Raw genomic sequence first — 22293 nt, 5'->3', positions numbered from 1 at the left:
TTCTTTGAATATTGACCTTTATTCTTTTCCTGGTTTAATTATTTTGTTTTTTTCATATCTCTTGCCCTTTCTACAACACTATTTTATATCTCTCACTTTCTCCTAATTTTCTCATTATTTATTCCAACTTTTGTTTCTTTTATTAATCTTGCTCTCCCTCTCCAATCTCAAAATTAGACTCTTTCCCCCTCCCCCCACTACTTTAAAAGTTTAAATCCTCCTCCACTGCTCTACTTACCCTCTCCACAAGGACATCAGTGATTTTTTTTTTGTTCCAATAATCTCTTCAATGTCCCTAAAAATGTGAACCCTTCCCTTCTGCAGCAGTCCCTCAGACACACATTGACCTTCCCAAAAAGTTAGTTTGCAGGTGCAGCAGGTAATCAGGAAGGCGAATAGAATGTTGGCCTTCATTGCGAGAGGGATGGAGTACAAAAGCAGGGAGGTCCTGCTGCAACTGTACAGGGTATTGGTGAGGCCGCACCTGGAGTACTGCGTGCAGTTTTGGTCACCTGACTGAAGGAAGGATATACTAGCTTTGGATGGGGTACAGAGACGATTCACTAGGTTGATTCCGGAGATGAGGGGGTTACCTTATGATGATAGATTGAGTAGACGGAGTCTTTACTCGTTGGAGTTCAGAAGGATGAGGGGGTGATCTTATAGAAACATTTAAAATAATGAAAGGGATAGACAAGATAGAGGCAGAGAGGTTGTTTCCACTGGTCGGGGAGACTAGAACTAGGGGGCACAGCCTCAAAATACGGGGGAGCCAATTTAAAACCGAGTTGAGAAGGAATTTCTTCTCCCAGAGGGTTGTGAATCTGTGGAATTCTCTGTTCAAGGAAGCAGTTGAGGCTAGCTCATTGAATGTATTCAAATCACAGATAGATAGATTTTTAACCAATAAGGGAATTAAGGGTTATGGGGAGCGGGCGGGTAAGTGGAGCTGAGTCCACGGCCAGATCAGCCATGATCTTGTTGAATGGCAGAGCAGGCTCGAGGAGCTAGATGGCCTACTCCTGTTCCTAATTCTTATGTTCTTATGTTATCTTCCTCTCTTTACCCTGTCCGGCAAGTGGTGCGGGAACTAATCTAAACATTACCACGTTGAGGTCTTGTTTTTCAATCTAATGCCTAACTCCTTAAACTCTATCTTCTGTGGTGTTTTGTGGTTAGCATGGACCAGTGAGGTTACAGGTTCATTACCGACAATTAAAAAAAAATATATCCATAACAGTGAAGTAAGCCAAGCATCACAGATATACAGTTGGCTACTATAAACATCAAAACCAGATTTCAACTGGCAATTAAATTTGTTCAGAATTCACATTAAAAGCAGAGGTGATTAAACATAACCTTTAATATACAGTACTTTGAAGTTATTCCTAATCAACACCAATTGTTTTGCAATGAACCTCAAAGCAATTTAGTGTAGCAAAAACATTTAAAAAAAAAACATTCAACATGAAAGCACTTCAAAATAAATAATTGCCAGAATCATTACATAAATAGACCATTGTTCTTTGTGTTTCTACATCCATAAAAAGAATAGCAATAGTTGCACGGACAGAAAACAATGTACTGCTATTACAGTCCCTGTTGCTTCAGTTTACATCTCATTAACCCCGTGAACAATTTATTTTATAGTTTGGGAGATTACTCAGATTTTGATAAAGTTACTGGTTAAAATGTCTAAAATCTTGAAAATTGTATTAATTTTTATATATCAAAGAAAACGTTAGATATATTGGTATGGTCTGCATCAAGAAATGTAGCCTCCACATACAAAATGGAATTGGCAAGAGACAGTGCTGCTTTTGGAACCCCATGCTACCATATCATCTTGGTCCGGTGACCTTGCCCACTCTACTATTGATAAGGTTTCATGCTATACTGTAACTTTGCTTCTTCAACTAAAGGACACATCAAGACTGCAGACTTAAATACAAGAATCCTCACACACACACACACTCAAAATTCAGCAGCTATCAGCAACACCAGGCTAAAGAAAATTAAGGTTGGAACATTCCTCTTAGATGAAGATAAGAATGATTTACGGACTACCTTGACGGGAATCCCGTGAATCCTCGAACAAAGTTGTGACCACCACAAGTAAAGATGGCTCTGACATTTCCTAGGTGAATTCTATCCGTAATGAAGCAAGAAAAATATCATGGATATTCTTCTGTTGCCATTTTTGTCAAAGGTAGATGACAAGTACAAATAGCAGCAACATGGACTCTCAATCAACTGAGAGCAATCTTTGGTTTAGCAACAAAACTGTTAGCATGGTGCCCCGATGATTCAATGAACAAGTTTCTGAGCCCAACAGAATATTCCCTCTATTTTTTTTTGGTTCAGAGGTGTATGATGGGCTCAGTAGGTCAGTACTGTTGGTACCTGTACTAAATCGTACAGATTAAAAAGCTCCCAGCTTAAATCATCAATCTGTGCTGTGTTAATTGATCTCGGTTACTAAGGGCGCCATGCAAGTCTTCCGCATCCTTGAGCTAGAATGGGAGAAAAATCAGAGTTGCTACTCCTGATTATTATGGACTGATCCTTGTTGGAAAAATACAGGTGTCGATTGAGGACTGGATTGGGTTTTGCTGTGGAGCCTCAGGTCTTTGAGCAGCGTGCTAACACTATCTGGTCTCCTGCACGAGTAATGGCCTCTCTCCTGCTGCTTGTTGTGAGCCGCCCGCCCCTAGCCCTGGCCGAAGGGCTTGCTGCAGTCGGCGAGATAGGACTTTATTTTTTAGTAATTGATTTATTTTTCATTTAATATTGATGATAGTTTTTATGCTTCTTTAATGTTGTTGTGAAGGTGTTTAGTGCTTTGCAAAAATCCTCTCACTTCTCTTTCGCCCGCCTCCCCCCGCCCCCAATCTCTGGCTGATTTCTTAATTCACCGCAAGGTTTTTCTGAGCGGACACAAGTGGCCACATACTCTGGCCTAAGTTAGTTTGGAGTAACTTTTAGCTGGCTAAACTTGATTAAATGGCCAAAACAGGCAGAAGTGGCGGGTCGGAGAGGCGGAGCAGGAGCGTGGTGAAGCCGACAAGAGGCCCAACAGGCATCGGGAGCCAACGGGATGTCGGAGAGGCGGAGCTGGTTTAAGAAGAAATTAATGCAATTGTAAGGAAAGACATTAAGCTTGGATGATGTGGAATACCCGGGTATGGGTGGAGCTACAGAATACCAAAGGGCAGAAAATGCTAGTGGGAGTTGTGTACAGACCTCCAAATAGTAGTAGTGATGTTGGGGAGGGCATCAAACAGGAAATTAGGGGTGCATGCAATAAAGGTGCAGCAGTTATCATGGGTGACTTTAATATGCATATAGATTGGGTTAACCAAACTGGGAACAATACGGTGGAGGAGGATTTCCTGGAGTGCATAAGGTATGGTTTTCTAGACCAATATGTCGAGGAACCAATTAGGGGGGAGGCCATCTTAGACTGGGTGTTGTGAAATGAGAGAGGATTAATTAGCAATCTCGTTGTGCGAGGCCCCTTGGGGAAGAGTGACCATAATATGGTGGAATTCTACATTAAGATGGAGAATAAAACAGTTAATTCAGAGACTATGGTCCAGAACATAAAGGAGGGTAACTTTGAAGGTATGAGGCATGAATTGGCTAGGATAGATTGGCGAATGATACTTAAGGGGTTGACTGTGGATGGGCAATGGCAGACATTTAGAGACCGCATGGATGAACGACAACAATTGTACATCCCTGTCTGGCGTAAAAATAAAAAAGGGAAGGTGGCTCAACTGTGGCTATCAAGGGAAATCAGGGACAGTATTAAAGCCAAGGAAGTGGCATACAAATTGGCCAAAAATAGCAGCGAACCCACGGACTGGGAGAAATTTATAACTCAGCAGAGGAGAACAAAGGGTTTCATTAGGGCAGGGAAAAGAGAGTGCGAGAGGAAGCTTGCAGGGAACATTAAAATGGACTGCAAAAGCTTCTACAGATATGTAAAGAGAAAAAAGTTAGTAAAGACAAACGTAGGTCCCCTGCAGTCAGAATTAGGGGAAGTCATAACTGGGAACAAAGAAATGGCAGACCAATTGAACAAGAACTTTGGTTCTGTCTTCACTAAGGAGGACACCAACAACCTTCCGGATATAAAAGGGGTCAGAGGGTCTAGCAAGGAGGAGGAACTGAGGGAAATCCTTATTAGTCGGGAAATTGTGTTGGGGAAATTGATGGGACTGAAGGCCGATAAATCCCCAGGGCCTGATGGTCTGCATCCCAGAGTACTTAAGGAGGTGGCCTTGGAAATAGCGGATGCATTGACAGTCATTTTCCAACATTCCATAGACTCTGGATCAGTTCCTATGGAGTGGAGGGTAGCCAATGTAACCCCACTTTTTAAAAAAAGGAGGGAGAGAGAAAACAGGGAATTATAGACCGGTCAGCCTGACATCGGTAGTGGGTAAAATGATGGAATCAATTATTAAGGATGTCATAGCAGTGCATTTGGAAAGAGGTAATATGATAGGTCCAACTCAGCATGGATTTGTGAAAGGGAAATCATGCTTGACAAATCTTCTGGAATTTTTTGAGGATGTTTCCAGTAGAGTGGACAAGGGAGAACCAGTTGATGTGGTGTATTTGGACTTCCAGAAGGCTTTCGACAAGGTCCCACACAAGAGATTAATGTGCAAAGTTAAAGCACATGGGATTGGAGGTAGTGTGCTGACGTGGATTGAGAACTGGTTGGCAGACAGGAAGCAAAGAGTAGGAGTACATGGGTACTTTTCAGAATGACAGGCAGTGACTAGTGGGGTACCGCAAGGTTCTGTGCTGGGGCCCCAGCTGTTTACATTGTACATTAATGATTTAGACGAGGAGATTAAAGGTAGTATCTCCAAATTTGCGGATGACACTAAGTTGGGTGGAAATGTGAGCTGAGAGGAGGATGCTATGAGGCTGCAGAGTGACTTGGATAGGTTAGGTGAGTGGGCAAATGCATGGCAGATGAAGTATAATGTGGATAAATGTGAGGTTATCCACTTTGGTGGTAAAAACAGAGACAGACTATTATCTGAATGGTGACAGATTAGGAAAAGGGGAGGTGCAACGAGACCTGGGTGTCATGGTACATCAGTCATTGAAGGTTGGCATGCAGGTATAGCAAGCGGTTAAGAAAGCAAATGGCATGTTGGCCTTCATAGCGAGTGGATGTGAGTACAGGGGCAGGGAGGTGTTCCTACAGTTGTACAGGGCCTTGGTGAGACAACACCTGGAGTATTGTGTAAGTTTTGGTCTCCTAACTTGAGGAAGGACATTCTTGCTATTGAGGGAGTGCAGCGAAGGTTCACCAGACTGATTCCCAGGATGGCGGGACTGACATATCAAGAAAGACTGGATCAACTGGGCTTGTATTCACTGGAGTTCAGAAGAATGAGAGGGGATCTCATAGAAACGTTTAAAATTCTGACAGGTTAAGACAGGTTAGATGCAGGAAGAATGTTCCCAATGTTGGGGAAGTGCAGAACCAGGGGTCACAGTCTAAGGATAAGGGGTAAGCCATTTAGGACCGAGATGAGGAGAAACTTCTTCACCCAGAGAGTGGTGAACCTGTCGAATTCTCTACCACAGAAAGTTGTTGAGGCCAATTCACTAAATATATTCAAAAAGGAGTTAGATGTCGTCCTTACTATTCGGGGAATCAAGGAGTATGGCGAGAAAGCAGGAAAGGGGTACTGAAGTTGCATGTTCAGCCATGAACTCATTGAATGGCGGTGCAGGCCCGAAGGGCCGAATTGCCTACTCCTGCACCTATTTTCTATGTTTCTATGGCAGCATGGTGAGGCCGACAAGAGGCCCAACAGGTGTTGGGAACCAGCAGGACATCGGAGAAGCGGAGCGGCAGCGTGGTGAGACCTACAAGAGGCCAGCCAGTGCAGCTGCAGCAGGGAGGCAAAAAAGTAGAAAGAAATCGAAAGGTGACGTCAGTCAAGGGGGTAAGTGACTGGGGAGTTGATTTTCTTTTTCTTTTCTTTTTAAGTAACCTTTTAGCATTGTTGTTGCCGAATTAAGTTAATCTAAGGGTTATGTCATGACAGGAGAGCTCAGACATGTGTTATGCTCCTCCTGTGCCCCTGTCCCTGACGACTACATGTGCGGGAAGTGCATCCGCCTGCAGCACCTGACAGACTGCGTTGCGGTACTGGAGCTACGGGTCGATTTACTCTGGAGCATCCACGATGCTGAGAACAACGTGAATAGCACGTTTCGCAGGTAAAGGGTACACAGCCAGATAGGGGATGGGTGACCAACAGGAAGAGCAGTGGAAGGAAGGTAATGCAGGGGTCCCCTGCAGTCATCCCCCTGCAAAACAGATACACTGCTTTGGGTACTGTTGAGGGGGATGACTCATCAGGGGAGAGCAGCAGCATCCAAGTTCATGGCACCATGGGTGGCTCTGCTGCACAGGAGGGTAGGAAAAAAGAATAGGAGAGCTATAGAGGTATGGGATTCTATTGTAAGGGGAATAGATAAGTTGCAACCGCAACAGAGACTCCAGGATGGTATGTGGCCTCCCTGGTGCAAGGTTCAAGGTTGTCTCGGAGCGGATGCAGAACATTTTGAAGAGGGAGGGTGAACTGCCAGTTGTCGTGGTGCACATTGGTACCAACGATATAGGTAAAAAACGGGATGAGGTCCTACAAGACAAATTTAGGGAGCTTGGAGCTAAATTAAAAAGTAGGACCTCAAAAGTAGTAATCTCAGGATTGCTACCATTGCTACGTGCTAGTCAGAGTAGGAATCGCAGGATAGCTCAGATGAATATGTGGCTTGAGGAGTGGTGCAGAAGGGAGGGATTCAAATTACTGGGACATTGGAACTGGTTCTGGGGGAGGTGGGACTAGTACAAACCGGACGGTCTGCACCTGGGCAGGACCGGAACCAATGTCCTTGGGGGATTGTTTGCTAGTGCTGTTGGGGAGGAGTTAAACTAATATGGCGGGGGATGGGAACCTATGCAGGGAGACAGAGGGAAGTAGAATGGGGGCAGAAGCAAAAGATAGAAAGAAGGAAAGTAAAAGTGGAGGGCAGAGAAACCCAAGGCAAAAAGCAAAAAGGGCCAAATTACAGCAAAATTCTAAAGGGGCAAAGTGTGTTAAAAAGACAAGCCTGAAAGCTCTGTACCTCAATGCGAGGAGTATTCGGAATAAGGTGGACGAATTAACTGCGCAGATAGCAGTTAACGGATATGATGTAATTAGCATCATGGAGACATGGTTCCAGGGTGACCAAGGCTGGGAACTCAACATCCAGGGGTATTCAACATTTAGGAAGGATAGACAGAAAGGAAAAGGAGGTGGGGTGGCATTGCTGGTTAAAGAGGAAATTAATGCAATAGTAAGAAAGGACATTAGCTTGGATGATGTGGAATCGGTATGGGTGGAGCTACGGAATACCAAAAGGCAGAAAACACTAGTGGGAGTTGTGTACAGACCACCAAACAGTAGTAGTGAGGTTGGGGACAGCATCAAACAAGAAATTAGGGATGTGTGCAATAAAGGTACAGCAGTTATCATGGGCAACTTTAATCTACATATTGATTGGGCTAACCAAACTGGTAGCAATGCAGTGGAGGAGGATTTCCTGGAGTGAATTAGGGATGGTTTTCTAAACCAATATGTCGAGGAACCAACTAGAGGGCTGGCCATCCTAGACTGGGTGATGTGTAATGAGAAGGGACTAATTAGCAATCTTGTTGTGCAAGGCCCCTTGGGGAAGAGTGACCATAATATGGTAGAATTCTTTATTAAGATTCAGAGTGACACAGTTAATTCAGAGACTAGGGTCCTGAACTTAAGGAAAGGTAACTTCGATGGTATGAGGCGTGAATTGGCTAGAATAGGCTGGTGAGTGATACTTAAAGGGTTGACAGTGGATAGGCAATGGCAAACATAGTAATAAATCCAAGGAAGAGGCATATAAAGTGGCCAGAAAAAGCAGCAAACCTGAGGACTGGGAGAAATTTCGAATTCAGCAGGAGGACAAAGGGTTTAATTAGGAGGGGGAAAATAGAGCATGAGAGGAAGCTTGCTGGGAACATAAAAAACTGACTGCAAAAGCTTCTATAGATATGTGAAAAGAAAAAGATTAGTGAAAACAAAAGTAGGTCCTTTGCAGTCAGATTCAGGTGAATTTATAATGGGGAACAAAGAAATGGCAGACCAGTTAAACAAATACTTTGGTTCTGTCTTCACGAAGGAAGACACAAATAACCTTCCGGAAACACTAGAGGACAAAGGTTCTAGTGAGGATGAGGAACTGAAGGAAATCCTTATTAGGCAGGAAATGGTGTCCTTATAAAGCGGGAAATTGATGGGATTGAAGGCTGTTAAATCCCCGGGGCCTGATAGTCTGCATCACAGAGTAGTTAAGGAAGTGGCCCTAGAAATAGTGGATGCATTGGTGATCACTTTCCAACAGTCTATCGACTCTGAATCGGTTCCTATGGACTGGAGGGTAGCTAATGTAACAGCACTTTTTAAGAAAGGAGGGAGAGAGAAAACGGGTAATTATAGACCAGTTAGCCTGACATCATTAATGGGGAAAATGTTGGAATCAATTATTAAAGATGAAATAGCAGCACATTTGGAAAGCAGTGACTGGATCGGCCCAAGTCAGCATGGATTTATGAAAGGGAATCCTGCTTGACGAATCTTCTAGAATTTTTTGAGGATGTAACTGGTAGAGTGGACAAGGGAGAACCAGTGGATGTGGTGTATTTGGACTTTTAAAAGGCTTTTGACAAGGTCCCACACAAGAGATTGGTGTGCAAAATTAAAGCACATGGTCTTGGGGGTAATGTTCCGACGTGGATAGAGAACTGGTTGGCAGACAGGAAGCAGAGAGTCGGGATAAACGGATCCTTTTCAGAACGGCAGGCAGAGACTAATGGGGTGCCGCAGGGCTCAGTGCTGGGATCCTAGCTATTTACAATATACATCAATGATTTAGATGAAGGAACTGAGTGTAATATCTCCAAGTTTGCAGATGACACTAAGCTGGGTGGCAGTGTGAGCTGTGAGAAGGATGCTAAAAGGCTGCAGGGTGACTTGGACAGGTTAGGTGAGTGGGCAAACGTGTGGCAGATGCAGTATAATGTGGATAAATGTGAGGTTATCCACTTTGGTAAAAACACAAAGGCAGAATATTATCTGAATGGCGGCAGATTAGGAAAAGGGGAGGTGCAGCAAGACCTGGCTGTCATGGTTCATCAATCATTGAAAGTTGGCATGCAAGTTCAGCAGGTGGTGAAGGTGGCAAATGGTATGTTGGCCTTCATAGCTAGGGGATTTGAGTATAGGAGCAGGGAGGTCTTACTGCAGTTGTACAGGGCCTTGGTGAGGCCTCACCTGGAATATTGTGTTCAGTTTTGGTCTCCTAATCTGAGGAAGGATGTTCTTGCTATTGAGGGAATTCAGCGAAGGTTCACCAGACTGATTCCCGGGATGGCAGGACTGACATGAGGAGAGATTGGATCAACTGAGCCTGGATTTACTGGTGTTTAGAAGGATGAGAAGGGATCTCAGAAACATATAAAATTCTGACGGGACGGGACAGGTTAGATGCAGGAAGAATGTTCCCGATGTTGGGGAAGTCCAGAATCATGGGACATAGACTGAACATAAGGGATAAGCCATTTAGGACTGAAATGAGGAGAAACTTCTTCACTCAGAGTTGTTAACCTGTGGAATTCCTACCGTAGAGAGTTGTTGATGCGAGTTCATCGGATATATTTAAGGGGGAGTTAGATATGGCCCATATGGCTAAAGGGATCAAGGGGTATGGAGAGAAGGCAGGAAAGGGGTACTGAGGGAATGATCAGCCATGATCTTATTGAATGGTGGTGCAGGCTCGAAGGGCCGAATGGTCTACTCTTGTACCTATTTTCTATGTTTCTATGTAACGCCCCCTTTTGAAAAAAAAACTAAAACTAAAAAAAACCTAACTAACTCACTTACACTGGAGCAAATTAAATGGGGAGAAATGCGGATTTTTAAGTTACTCCAAATAAATCTAGTTGCTCCAAAAAAAAAAACAGAGCAACTCTTGGGGAAACTTGGGCCCAGAAGACTGTACCTTATTGCAGATGAAGCAATTTGCCATTTTGGTCTATATTCCCAAAAGATGTTGATCAAAAAGCTTGGCAAGATTTTAACCAATACAGGTTGAGCGTCCCGAATCCGGCAACCTCGAGTCGGAGGCCGAGCCGGTTTGAGCGTTTTTCCGGATTTCAGAACGTCTTTCTGACGTCACGAATCCAGAAACATCCGAGCCCAAGTTTGGGTATTTCCGGATTTCGGAACATCAAAGGAGGGGGGCCCCGCCAAGGCGGATGTCGGCGCCGGGCAGGGCCCCGCCGAGGAGGTTGTAGGGCCAGTGGGCCCCGCTGAGGAGGAATTCGCGTGGGCCGGCCCGGAGGCCCCGAGGTCGGGCAGCGGCGAGGCCCCGAGGTCGGGCAGCGGCGAGGCCCCGAGGTCGGGCAGCGGCGCCCAGTAGGGATTCTGGAACATTTTACAGATTCTTGACAACGCTGCCACGAATCGTCCCGGAGTCCGGAGCATTCCGGAACTCTGGATTTTGGACGCTGCACCTGTAGTTACAAATTGGTGTGGCATCAAGGCACAGAAGACCTCGCCCTACTTATTTATGTACCTGACCACCACTAGGTCAATATGTACCCTCAGATTTGTTGCTAACATGCTCAAGAGAGGACAGATCTAGCATGCGAGTTGCATGTTGTCTGTGCAAAGCAGCAAGAATCCTCCTTTATTCAAACCAACATGTTAAAACTTGTTGGTCCATGATGCCTTATGATTTTGCTGACCATTAGAGAGTCAATTGCAGTCTGGAAACATTGAAGTTAAGTAATTGAGAAATTTGTTTAGCCAGAAACAACTTTATTTTTTGCAGCTGACCACATTAGAGACAAGAGTTGAAAACCCAGGACTGTTTGGTTTGCAAAAGCTATCTACAATAACAATTAATAATAAAACTTTCTCTAGCACACAAATGTTCAGAAACTTGGATTCTTGTTGTAAACCAATACAGCCATGGTACTCAAAGACATGAGCAGATTCAGGGTACAGGAATGCTGCAGCACAGGTGTCTATGCATGTAGCAGACTATGGAAGATAGTCTTCCTCTCATCTTCATCTGAAAAGACAGCGTATTCCACTTGTAGATAAAAACACTGGCTTCAGGTGAGTTAGTTGGCACCGCAGGGTAAATATAAGTAATTCCAATAATGAAGCAGGAATTACAACCTGTTAGATCAATGCCACAGCCAATGCTATGGTGGCAAACACTACACTGCACGGCTTTATAAAATCACCTGATAATTAGTTGGAGACTTGAATGTTCTACTCACTCGCTCAGAATCAGAGCTAGGCATCAAACTCACCACCAAATGCAGAGATTGAGCAAGCTATGGCTGACGTGAGTGGCAGAGGACCCAAGGTCTTCTCTCCAGCAATACAAGATGACAAGGAAGGCTACTTAGCCACTGTGTCTTTCTTGGAATGTTCACTATTTATACACAATTCTCCAACTGGAGATGTGCTCAATAGAATCAGAAGTCTATGGAAGAAAAAAGTGCAAACATGTGACCTGTTAGCGAGTTTTGCGAAGGCTTTACACTTCTGAAAATTATGCAATATCAGAAGTGTCATACATTAGTCACAGGCATGGATCAGGACACTGACTGCAATTTTTAAAAATTGAATGAGTTATTTGGGATTGAAACAATTGTGATTATGCCTCGACGGGCCAATAAAATTAGCACTGATGACTAACCAAAATCTAAAACTTTCAAAAAATGAAAATCTTGATGGAAAGTAAATTGTCACACCGCTCCAGACTAAATGACTAAGCTTTACCAACTTGCATAGATAAACAATGAAATTGAGCACAAGACAGGAATTCTGCAGATAATGGGAGGAAAAATAACTAAAGGTGTGGTTGAGAACCAAGGCTTATGTAAAAAAAGAGTATTAGAAAGAGGGCAAGTGAGGAGAGAGATAAAATATCACTTAATCAAGATGGGCATAAGGGGTAGAAATTCTTAAAAGTAAACTGTCCATATGCAACTCGACCTGTCCTCTTCCTCCTCCCATAGAATGCCAGAAATCCGAGTTGAATGTGGAGACTGAAATATTAATCTTTTAAAATTACCTGTTCTTGTTGAGAGTTGGGGGGTTAAGGAGTCAATGCCCACAGCCAACTCAACCTTCTCAATATCAGTCTCAGTCTCCATCTGGTCAGCTAATTTCATTATCCAATCTATCAACAGGTTTGAAATTTGTGATGCACGAAGGAGACGAGCATCATAAATTACTTATCTACCTCAAAACTAAAAATGTTAAGCCATAAGTAATAGGAAAAAAACAATTTGTTTTCACATCCTGCCACTTCTAAGAGTTGATCAAGAGGATTACCAGAAGAATTCAAGAAAGAGGGCATTAATATTAGCTAGCCATTTCTTTTGTTGGTGTTACCAGTGGCACAAATCAAATCAGTAGAAGCCCGTCTTCTTTTGAGGGTAAGTAGGCGAAGATTTATAGTAAATTATTTACCAGAGGTATTTACTGATAGCAACAAAATTCTCCACTATTTTCATTATAATTTAAATTCCTAATTTTAAATTTATGTATTTGGGTAAGGCCCAATCAGTATGAAAAACCATTAAAAAGGAATTATATGCAAAATTTCTATGGTGCTGCTCGCATAGTGGATATCAACTAAGCAATTCCCTACTGAGGGAGAAAATCCAAATATCGAGATCTCCATCAGGTGTAACATCATGAAACCGTCGAAATGAGTTACATATGGTATGTGCTTCCCCAGTACTTTTGCTGTTAAAATACAATGAAAACACTTGGTACTCTATAACTCAAACTGGTAATAATCCTGTCTATTGCTTTTAAATATCTATAGTACTACATTGTAATCGTTATTACTGCCCATTGATCTGTAATCTTTGCCAATTTCTAAAAGGAACCACATTATTCTTTTCTTTTACCGACTGCGATAACTATTGGGCCATCCTGCACTGAGTAAATAGGCTGCATCCTTGCAGATCTATCTGACCAGGAAAGGGAAGAATTCCCAATATAATACTCTAATGAGGTCAGCACCACCAAGTTGAAAACTAGGCTTTACTCTCCATCCATGAGAGTTCTAAAACATTACTCTATATTAAGGCTGTATATTCCAGTCTGCACATTAAAAACTACAGAAGATATAAAAAGATAAAACGAAAACAAAGCAGATGTGTCTATTCTATCAGATTGGAAACAGCACAACATAACAAGCCTACTGCAACCATATGATGCTGGTCCATGTAGAAGGATTTGACAAAATCTAGTGCTCAGACTTACATAGGATATACAGTACAGTCACAGGCCATTCAGCCCAACCAGTCCATGCTGGTGTTTATGCTCCTCTCAAGCCTCCTCCCATCTTTCAGAATTGTATATAGTACTCCCATGTGTGGTCTAACCACACAAGTTTAGCATAGCTTCTCGACTTTTCAATTCCAACCTTCTAGAATTAAACCCTAGTGCTTGGTTTGCTTTTTATGGCCTTACTAATCTGCGTCACAACTTTAATGATTTGTGTATGTATACGCCAAGATCCCATTGCTCTTTTACCCCATTTAGATTCTTATTTTGCAAGTAATATCTGACCTCCTTATTTTTCTTACCAAAATGTAATATCTCACAATCACTTCCTAATTTAATGCTGCTGGAATTGTATCTAAAATAATGCAGGTCACAATATTGTAGCTACTGAATGGCAGACAGATTTCTACTTCAACTGATTCAATTTTAAAACTAGTTATTCTTTCCATTTCAAGTCAACAGTCAAGCATTAAAAAAAAACATCAAAACTCTTCTGAAGTATCTCTGCAATCCAGAAGCATCAACACCTGATGGATTATGGTGATTCATCAGCATGCAGTGAAAATGTCAGAGAGTTCACTAACATATGTTGTTAAAGATCATATACAATTCCCTGACAAATTAACCAGGACAGTACACAAGATTAGTCTCTATTTTGCTCTCACCTGGAAGTCCTTCATTAGACCATATGAGCATTTAACTGTGGCACAAGAGGAGAAATTGAAGCCCAATTTACAGGCAGCATTAGTGCAGTTAGTCACTGTTCCAGGGATGATAGCATCGGTAAGGTTCCCAGTAGCATCACGTACAATACAAGAACCTGACAGGAAATAAAACCAAAAGATGAAGTATGCGCCGGCTAGCACTGTGTGTTGAATTACCTGTTCATCTTTTGCCCTGCCTTCCAGCTCATTAGAGATATTTTGCTGGAGCTACTAAACTTTAGCACTGAATATTCAGAGTAAATGGAAGCTATGATTGAATATTTCTTCACTGTTCTGTCTGTGGAAGGGTTTCTAGTTTGCAATATTGAAACACTTAATTTAAAAAATTTAGTCATCATTGCAAGGTGACCTGAAACCTACCTTTGTTAAGATAGGCTCAATAGAAAGAATTCATGAAATTATTGGTGCTGCATTTAGGTAGCAATTCTTTTAAAAATAAAAATGCCCAAATCTTCAAGGAACAAATGCAAAATTAGTTAGGAATATCCTATATTAAGTTTAAATCAGTTGAATGTTAAGGTCTTTTTTTTAAAAAAGCATGCACTTTTGCAATATTTAAACTAATCTACTCATTAAAACCTTTTAACCGGAGCCTGCTTTTATGATCTAACTAAAAACGGTGCTCACCAATTTTTCTTTATCATACGATTTATCATTAAGGTGCCATTTTCTTTTTTTAAAAAGACATTTTGTTACTAAATCCATGATCAACTATTACCAAACACAAAGCAAAGCATTGCTAATCCCTTGTAAGTCTAGAAGACAAAGTTAAAAATTAAATAGTCCCATTTTAATTGTCCAAGAAATTGTCCATATAATCATTAAGATTCCTCAATATATTATTTTTGAAGAATGACTTTCAGTGAACCCAACCAACAAGAATCCAATTTGAACCTTTCTTGCTGAGGCAGCCTCCATTGTAAATCAATGTTTCAGCACTCTTAAAATAGACCTGCAAGAACATTAACATTCCAACCCCCACAGATTTTTAATAATATAGAATAAAAACTGTTTATCAAAACTGCTTCAGGTCTCAACAGCAATGGGTCAATCTTCCCCAGTGAAGGCAGTTATTAAACCACAGGACTCAATATGGGACTGGAGTGTCCCAGGAGAATGGTGAGAACCAACCATTCATCATGTTGGTTATTTCACACAATGTTTTTTTGGTATACAAAAATTCTTGTTTACCAGGGAGGAACTTTTTCTTCGTTACCAAGGCTACGCATTTTGGCTATTGTATATTTTGCTTTATATACATTTTGTGGCCATTAATCTTTTGTAGATTATTCTAGTGGTCAATTTTCCAGACTTCATTGTACATTTTTGTTGCTTTGGTAATCAGGCTCCAATACTATGCAATACTAGTTAGCAGGCTTCAATACTATGCAAAAATGTTGGGAGTTGCAGGAGGAGTTAATTAAACATCAATTCTTCAACCGAATATTTGAGGTTTTTTACTGATGGATATATTAATTCCCTAATGAGATTAGAGAATTTAAAAGGTCCTGGGAATAGGTCACATTGATGGATATTTGTCCATCCTTTACTTCAACTAGTTCATTCAGAACTCCTACGTACATAGATGGCTAATTGCCTTGCCTAGATTGCACGATATATAAAAGGCAAGTACTTTTCAAAACAAAGATTGCTCACCAGTATAAAGATGCTTATGTCTCATCAATCTATCATTAAAAAAAACTGCAGTAACTAAAAAGCCGAGTTCATATTTTGGAAACAAAGAATTTGAGTATCACAGAAAATACCATCATAGGCAGTCCCTCGAACGAGGATGACTTGCTTCCACAAGTTCACAGATGTTTCAATGAAGGATCCGATGTTCCAGTCCTGAACTCCAATTGAGGGGGTAGAAGATGCCTGTGTGTGGATTTTTTTTTAACGCGAAGGCAGCAAATGGCATGTTGGCCTTCATAGCAAGAGGATTTGAGTATAGGAGCAGGGAGGTTTGCTGCAGTTGTACAGGGCCCTGGTGAGGTCACACCTTGAATATTGCGTAAGTTTTGGTTTCCTAATCTGAGGAAGGACATTCTTGCTATTGAGGGAGTGCAGTGAAGGTTCACCAGACTGATTCCCGGGATGGCAGGACTGACATATGAAGAAAGACTGGATGGACTAGGCTTATATTCACTGAAATTTAGATGAGAGGGGATCTCATAGAAACATATAAAATTCTGAGGGGATTGGATAGGTTAGATGAAGGAAGAATGTTCCCGATGTTGGGGAAGTCCAGAACCAGGGGTCACAGTCTAAGGATAAGGGGTAAGCCATTTAGGACCAAGATGAGCAGAAACTTCTTCATTCAGAGAATTGTGAACCTGTGGAATTCTCTACCACAGAAAGTTGTTGAGGCCAGTTCGTTAGATATATTCAAAAAGGAGTTAGATGTGGCCCTTATGGCTAAAGGGATCAAAGGGTATGGAGAGAAAGCAGGAATGGGGTATTGAAGTTGCATGATCAGCCATTATCATATTGAATGATGGTGCAGGCTCGAAGGGCGGAATTGTCCACTCCTGCACCTATTTTCTATGTTTCCATGTTGCACATCAACCACCACACAGGCTTGACACAGCTAGGCCTTTATCCAGTGGCAAGGGTTAAACCAGGACAACTGGAGACCTGCTCTGTTGTACGGACCTAGTGTGCACACATATAGCAGTGTGGGCAGACCCGTGCTGCCCCAAGCCCTTGGCTCTTCTGGGGCCCGTACCCTCAGTTGCCGCACCTCTGCCACGATTTCTTGCCACTCCTCCACCTGGGACAGTGTAGAGAGAGTGTTACTCCATATCCAACCCAATGTACCTGCCCCGAGAGTGTTTGATGGCACAGTGTAGAGGGCGCTTTACTCTATGTAAATAGCTGTGTGACAAATGTGCAATGCAGTGTGGCTCCTCTGCACTCCCCGAAATAGGGGAGGTGTAGCAGTTAAACCAACCATACATTGTAATAATCTCACAATCTACTCATTGTCTGAATAAATATAAAACTCAACGCTGTGTTAATAAATCAAAAGAAAGCTTCTGATGCAACTGTAGTTTGGAGAGAGAGAGAGAGAGAGAGAGAGAGAGAGAGAGAGAGAAATATATATTTTCGATGAATCAACCACAAACAAACAAAAACAATCATGATTCATTAAAGTAGAGAAGAGGTCATAATCACATAATTTTAAAGTTCATGATCACTATTGTGATAATAGTTGTTCCTCAATCTATTTTTGAATGGGTTTTAGAATTATAAAACACAAGAAAAAATGAAACTGATTGTGGAATGATTCTAATTGCTACATCGTATTTAATTAAAAAACACAGAAGAACCCTTACCTACAGAAACAGCCGCTCCTGCATAGACTATTGTGGTGATTAAAATAGCCAAGAGTGTGCCTTTAGGTATGGCTAATTGTGGATCCTTTAAAAAAAAAAAGAAAGTAAGTTAAATGTTTTAAAAACTTTTATTTCTCCCCCAATATCATTTTCCTCCCCCTGCCCCCCGGCAACCCGCCAATACTGAAAATGCTGAACAAAAATGATGGCAACATTTGTTCTACAAAGGGATCGGTGTGCGAGAACAGAGAGTTATTTTATTTTAATGAGTGAGTTCAAACAGCCACACAAATAAAGGGAAAACCTAAGTGGTCTAGAATCAGATATTGGTAAATATAATCAAGATGGCTTCATAGCCCAGTGCCTAATGGAAGTCACGAGAGTGCTCCTCTTCACCTGGTATTCATAAATGACTCAGGAAATGGAAGTTATACCATCTCTGGGGGACAGTGACGATAGTACTAGATCAAGATTAACATGAACTTGGACCCAATTAAGCCCAAGTCCATGAGGAAGGTTTTTACTGTAAAAAAAAAGCTAAATCGAGAGAAGAACAAAGAGTTAAAACAAATGTGTTGGAGGAGGGGGCTTAACAACTCTTCTGTAGGAGAAAAGCTGCACCATTGAAAGAATACTGGGCATGTAAGAAACATGCATGCTCAAGATCAGCAAGCTCAGATTAAACAAGCTTGACTCTAAATGGATTAACAAATCAAAAAAGTGAAATGAAGAGAAAGAAATGACCTCTACAAAACCTGCAGGAAGAAAGTAGAAAGGAGCTCACCGAGATAAATAAGATCATGCAAAAACAATTTAAACGGGTGATCAGAGCACCAGAGAGACCAAGAAAAATGGATAAATGGATAAAGACAAGTAACAGTAAAAATTTATTTTCGTGACACAAAAGCAAGAGAATTGCCAGAGAAGGGATGAGAACATTAAAAGCTGAAAATGTTTTGAAAGAGAGGAAAGGCACAAGATAATAAATATTCTGAATGATGACTTCCTGCAAAAACTCTCGATGAAACATATGAATACGCCTTGCCTCAAAAGGAGTTTCAAGGCAAAATTCAGGATTTGGAAGCAATGTTCCCTCTAATTTTGTTTGACCATGCCCAGCCCCTAGAAGAGCCATTCAAAATACTGCGCGTGCGCTGTTTTTGTATTGAAAAGCCAGCTGCGCGGGTGCCCTGGAGAGCTGTGCAGCCGCTTACAGGGAACATTGTCGATCGTGTCAAATTTTGTTTGATAAATTTTGAGCTGCTAGATCTGTTCTGAATCTATCCCATTTAGTACAGTGGTAGTGCCACACAAGAAGTTTGGTGGGTGTCCTCAGTGTGAAGACAGGATTTAGTCACCACAAGGACTGTACAGTGGTCATTGCAACCAGTGCACAGATGCATCCGCGACAGGTAGACTGGTGAGGATGAGATCAAGTAGGTACTTCTAGTGTTGGTTCTCTCACCACTTGCCGCAGGCCCAATCTGGCAGCTATGTCCTTCTGGTCTCGGCCAGCAGTGGTGCTACCAAACCACTCCTGGACATTGGTTTCCTTCCCCATGTTTGACCTGATGCCATGAGACTTCATGGGGTCCGGAGTCAATAGTGAGGACTCCCAGGGACACTCCCTGAATACCACTGTGCCGCCACCTCTGGTGGGTCTGTCCTGTCCCACCTGCAGGGATGGTGATGGAGGAGTTCGGGACATTGACTGAAAGGTATGATTGTGAGTCTGACTGTCATGCTGTTGCATGACTGGCCAGTGGGAAGCTCTCCTAATTTTGGCACAGGTCCCCAGATGTTAATGAGGAAAACTTTGCAGGGTTGACCTTTATCTTTTTATTCCAGCTTTATTTATTTCACTGAATTTAAATTCCCCAGCTGCAATGGTGGGATCTGAACTCGTGTCTTCGGATCATTACTCCAGGCTTCTGCATTTATAGTCCAGCAACACAACCACTCTGCTACCGTACCCCATTTAGTCAATGGACACTGGTGATGTACCAGTAGATTAGAAACAGGCTGATTTTTTTTGTGTCAAAACAGACAACAAGTTATTTTTCTAACATAATAAAAAATCCCAAGGCACTTCACGGGAGCGTTGTCAGAGAAAGTTTGACACCAAGCCACATGGAGATATTAGGACAGGTGAACAAAAGCTTGGTTAAAGAGGTAGGTTTTAAAGAGTGACTTAAAAGGAGAGAGAGAGAGAGAGAGAGAGAGAGAGAGAGAGAGAGAGAGAGAGAGAGAGAGAGAGAGAGAGGTGTGTGGAGAGGTTTAGGGAGGAATTTCAGAGTTTAGGGTCCAGGCAGCTGAAGGCATGACCGCTAATGGTGGAGCGAAGGAAATCAGGGATGCACAGTGGATAGTCAAGGGGTTATCGGGGGGGGGGAGGAACTTAACACAATCACAATCACGAAGGAGGTGGTACTCAGCAAGATAATGGGACTAAAGGCAGATACATCCCCTGGACCTGATGGCTTCCATCCTAGGGTCAAGAGAAGTAGCAGCAGGGATAGTAGATGCATTGATTGTAATTTACCAAAATTCCCTGGATTCTGGAGAGGTCCCAGCAGATTGGAAAACTGCAAATGTAACACCCCTATTTAAAAAAGGAGGCAGACAAAAAGCAGGAAACTATAGACCAGTTAGTCTAACATCAGTGGTTGGGAAAGTTGCAGGACATTTGGAAAAGCATAATTCTGTCAGGCAGAGTCAGCATTTATGAAGAGGAAGTCATGTTTGACAAATTTGCTGGAATTCTTTGAGGATGTAACGAACAGGGTAGATAAAAGGGAGCCAGTGGATGTGGTGTATTTGGACTTCCAGAAGGCATTTGACAAGGTGTCACATAAAAGGTTACTGCACAAGATAAAAGTTCATGGGGTTGGGGGTAATATATTAGCATGGATAGAGGATTGGCTAACGAACAGAGAACAGAGAGTCGGGATAAATGGTTCATCCTCAGGTTGGCAATCAGTAACTAGTGGGGTGCTGCAGAGATCAGTGCTGGGACCCCAACTATTTACAATCTATATTAACTTGGAAAAAGGGACTGAGTGTAACGTAGCCAAGTTTGCTGACGATACAGAGATAGAATGAAAAGCAATGCGTGAGGAGGGCACAAAAAATCTGCAAAAGGACATACACAGGCTAAGTGAGTGGGCAAAAATTTGGCAGATGGAGTATAATGTTGGAAAGTGTGAGGTCATGCACTTTGGCAGAAAAAAAAAATCAAAGAGCAAGTTATTATTTAAATGGTGAAAGATTGCAAAGTGCTGCAGTACAGCGGGACCTGGGGGTGCTTGTGCATGAAACACAAAAGGATAGTATGCAGGTACAGCAAGTGATCAGGAAGGTCAATGGAATCTTGGCCTTTATTGCAAAGGGGATGGAGTATAAAAGCAGGGAAATTTTGCTACAGCTATATAAGGTATTGGTGAGACCACGCCTGGAATACTGCGTGCAGTTTTGGTTTCCATATTTACAAAAGGATATACTTGCTTTGTAGGCAGTTCAAAGGAGGTTCACTAGCTTGATTCCGGAGATGAGGGGTTTGACTTATGGAGGAAAGGCTGTGTAGGTTGGGCCTCTACTCATTGGAATTCAGAAGAATGAGAGGTGATCTTATCGAAATGTATAAGATTATGAGGGGGCTTGACAAAGTGGATGCAGAGAGAATGTTTCCAGATGGGGGAGACAAGAACTAGAGGGCATGATCTTAGTTTAAAGGGCCGACCATTTAAAACTGAGATGAGAAGAAATTTCTTTTCTCAGAGGGTTGTAAGTCTGTGGAATTCGCTGCTTCAGAGAGCTGTGGAAGCTGGGACATTGAATAAATTTAAGACAGAGATAGACAGTTACTTAACCGATAAGGGATTAAGAGGTTATGGGGAGCAGGCAGGGAAGTGGACCCGAGTCCATGATCGGATCAGCCAAGATCGTATTAAATGGTGGAGAAGGCTCGAGGGGCCGTATGGCCTGTTCTCAGAGGATTGTAGGGCTGGAGGAGGTTAGAGAGAGATAGGAAGGGACGAGGCGATGGCGGGATTTGAAAACAAGGCAGAGAAATGTTTTAAAATCGAGGCGTTGCCGCATTAGGGGCCATTGTAGGTCAGTAAGCACAGAGGTAATGGGTAAGCAGAGCTTGGAGAGAGTTAGGATACGGGCTGTATAACTTTGGACGAGCTGAAGTTTACGGAGGGTGGTTGGTGCGAGGCTGGCCAGGAGAGCAATGAAATAGTCAAGTCTGGAGGCAAAGATTTCATGGATGGGGTGAGACTAGCGATGTTATGGAGGTGGAAGTAGGCCATCTTGTTGAAGAAAAGGATCTGGGATAGGCAGCTCGGCTCAGGATCAAATAGGATGGCGAGGTTGCAAACAGTCTGGTTCAGCCTCAGACAGTGGCCAGGGAGAGCGGATGGAGTTTGTGACAGGGACCAAAGACAATGGCTTTGGTCTTTCCAATATTTAATTGGAGGAAATTTCTACACATCGTCGGACAAGCAACGTGACAAGTCAGAAAAAGCAGAAAGGTCGAGAGAGGTGGTGGTGAGTAGAGCTAGTGCCGTTGGTAATGATGTCGCCGAAGGGCAGCATGTAGATGAGAAATCAGAGGAGGCCAACGATGGATCCTTGGAGGATAACAGTGATAACTGTTTGGGAGGGGGGAAAAAAAAGTCATTACAGGAGATTCTACGGCTATGACTGAATAGATAGGGATAGAACCAGGCAAGGACAGTCCCACCCAGCTGGACAATGGAGGAGAGACATTGCAGGAGGAGG

At 42.5% G+C, this 22293-nt stretch overlaps 1 protein-coding gene across 3 annotated transcripts in view; it reads right to left on the bottom strand.

Annotated features, from left to right (window-relative positions):
• The window catches only part of slc12a2 (solute carrier family 12 member 2), a 257401-nt gene that overhangs the window by 102993 nt on the left and 132115 nt on the right, over positions 1–22293 (bottom strand). For all 3 annotated transcript variants that reach the window (XM_070881565.1, XM_070881575.1, XM_070881585.1), the window contains exons 9-10: positions 17509–17593; positions 14111–14265 (exon numbers count right to left, since the gene is read on the bottom strand). In XM_070881565.1, the coding sequence (XP_070737666.1) occupies positions 14111–14265; positions 17509–17593 (240 nt within the window). The remainder of the gene's footprint in view (positions 1–14110; positions 14266–17508; positions 17594–22293) is intronic.

This window comes from Pristiophorus japonicus, chromosome 1 (genome assembly GCF_044704955.1).
Source record: "Pristiophorus japonicus isolate sPriJap1 chromosome 1, sPriJap1.hap1, whole genome shotgun sequence".
Classification (NCBI taxonomy): Eukaryota; Metazoa; Chordata; class Chondrichthyes; family Pristiophoridae; genus Pristiophorus; species Pristiophorus japonicus.
Note: the sequence above shows the minus strand (reverse complement) of the source record. Positions and strands in the feature narration are given on the sequence as shown.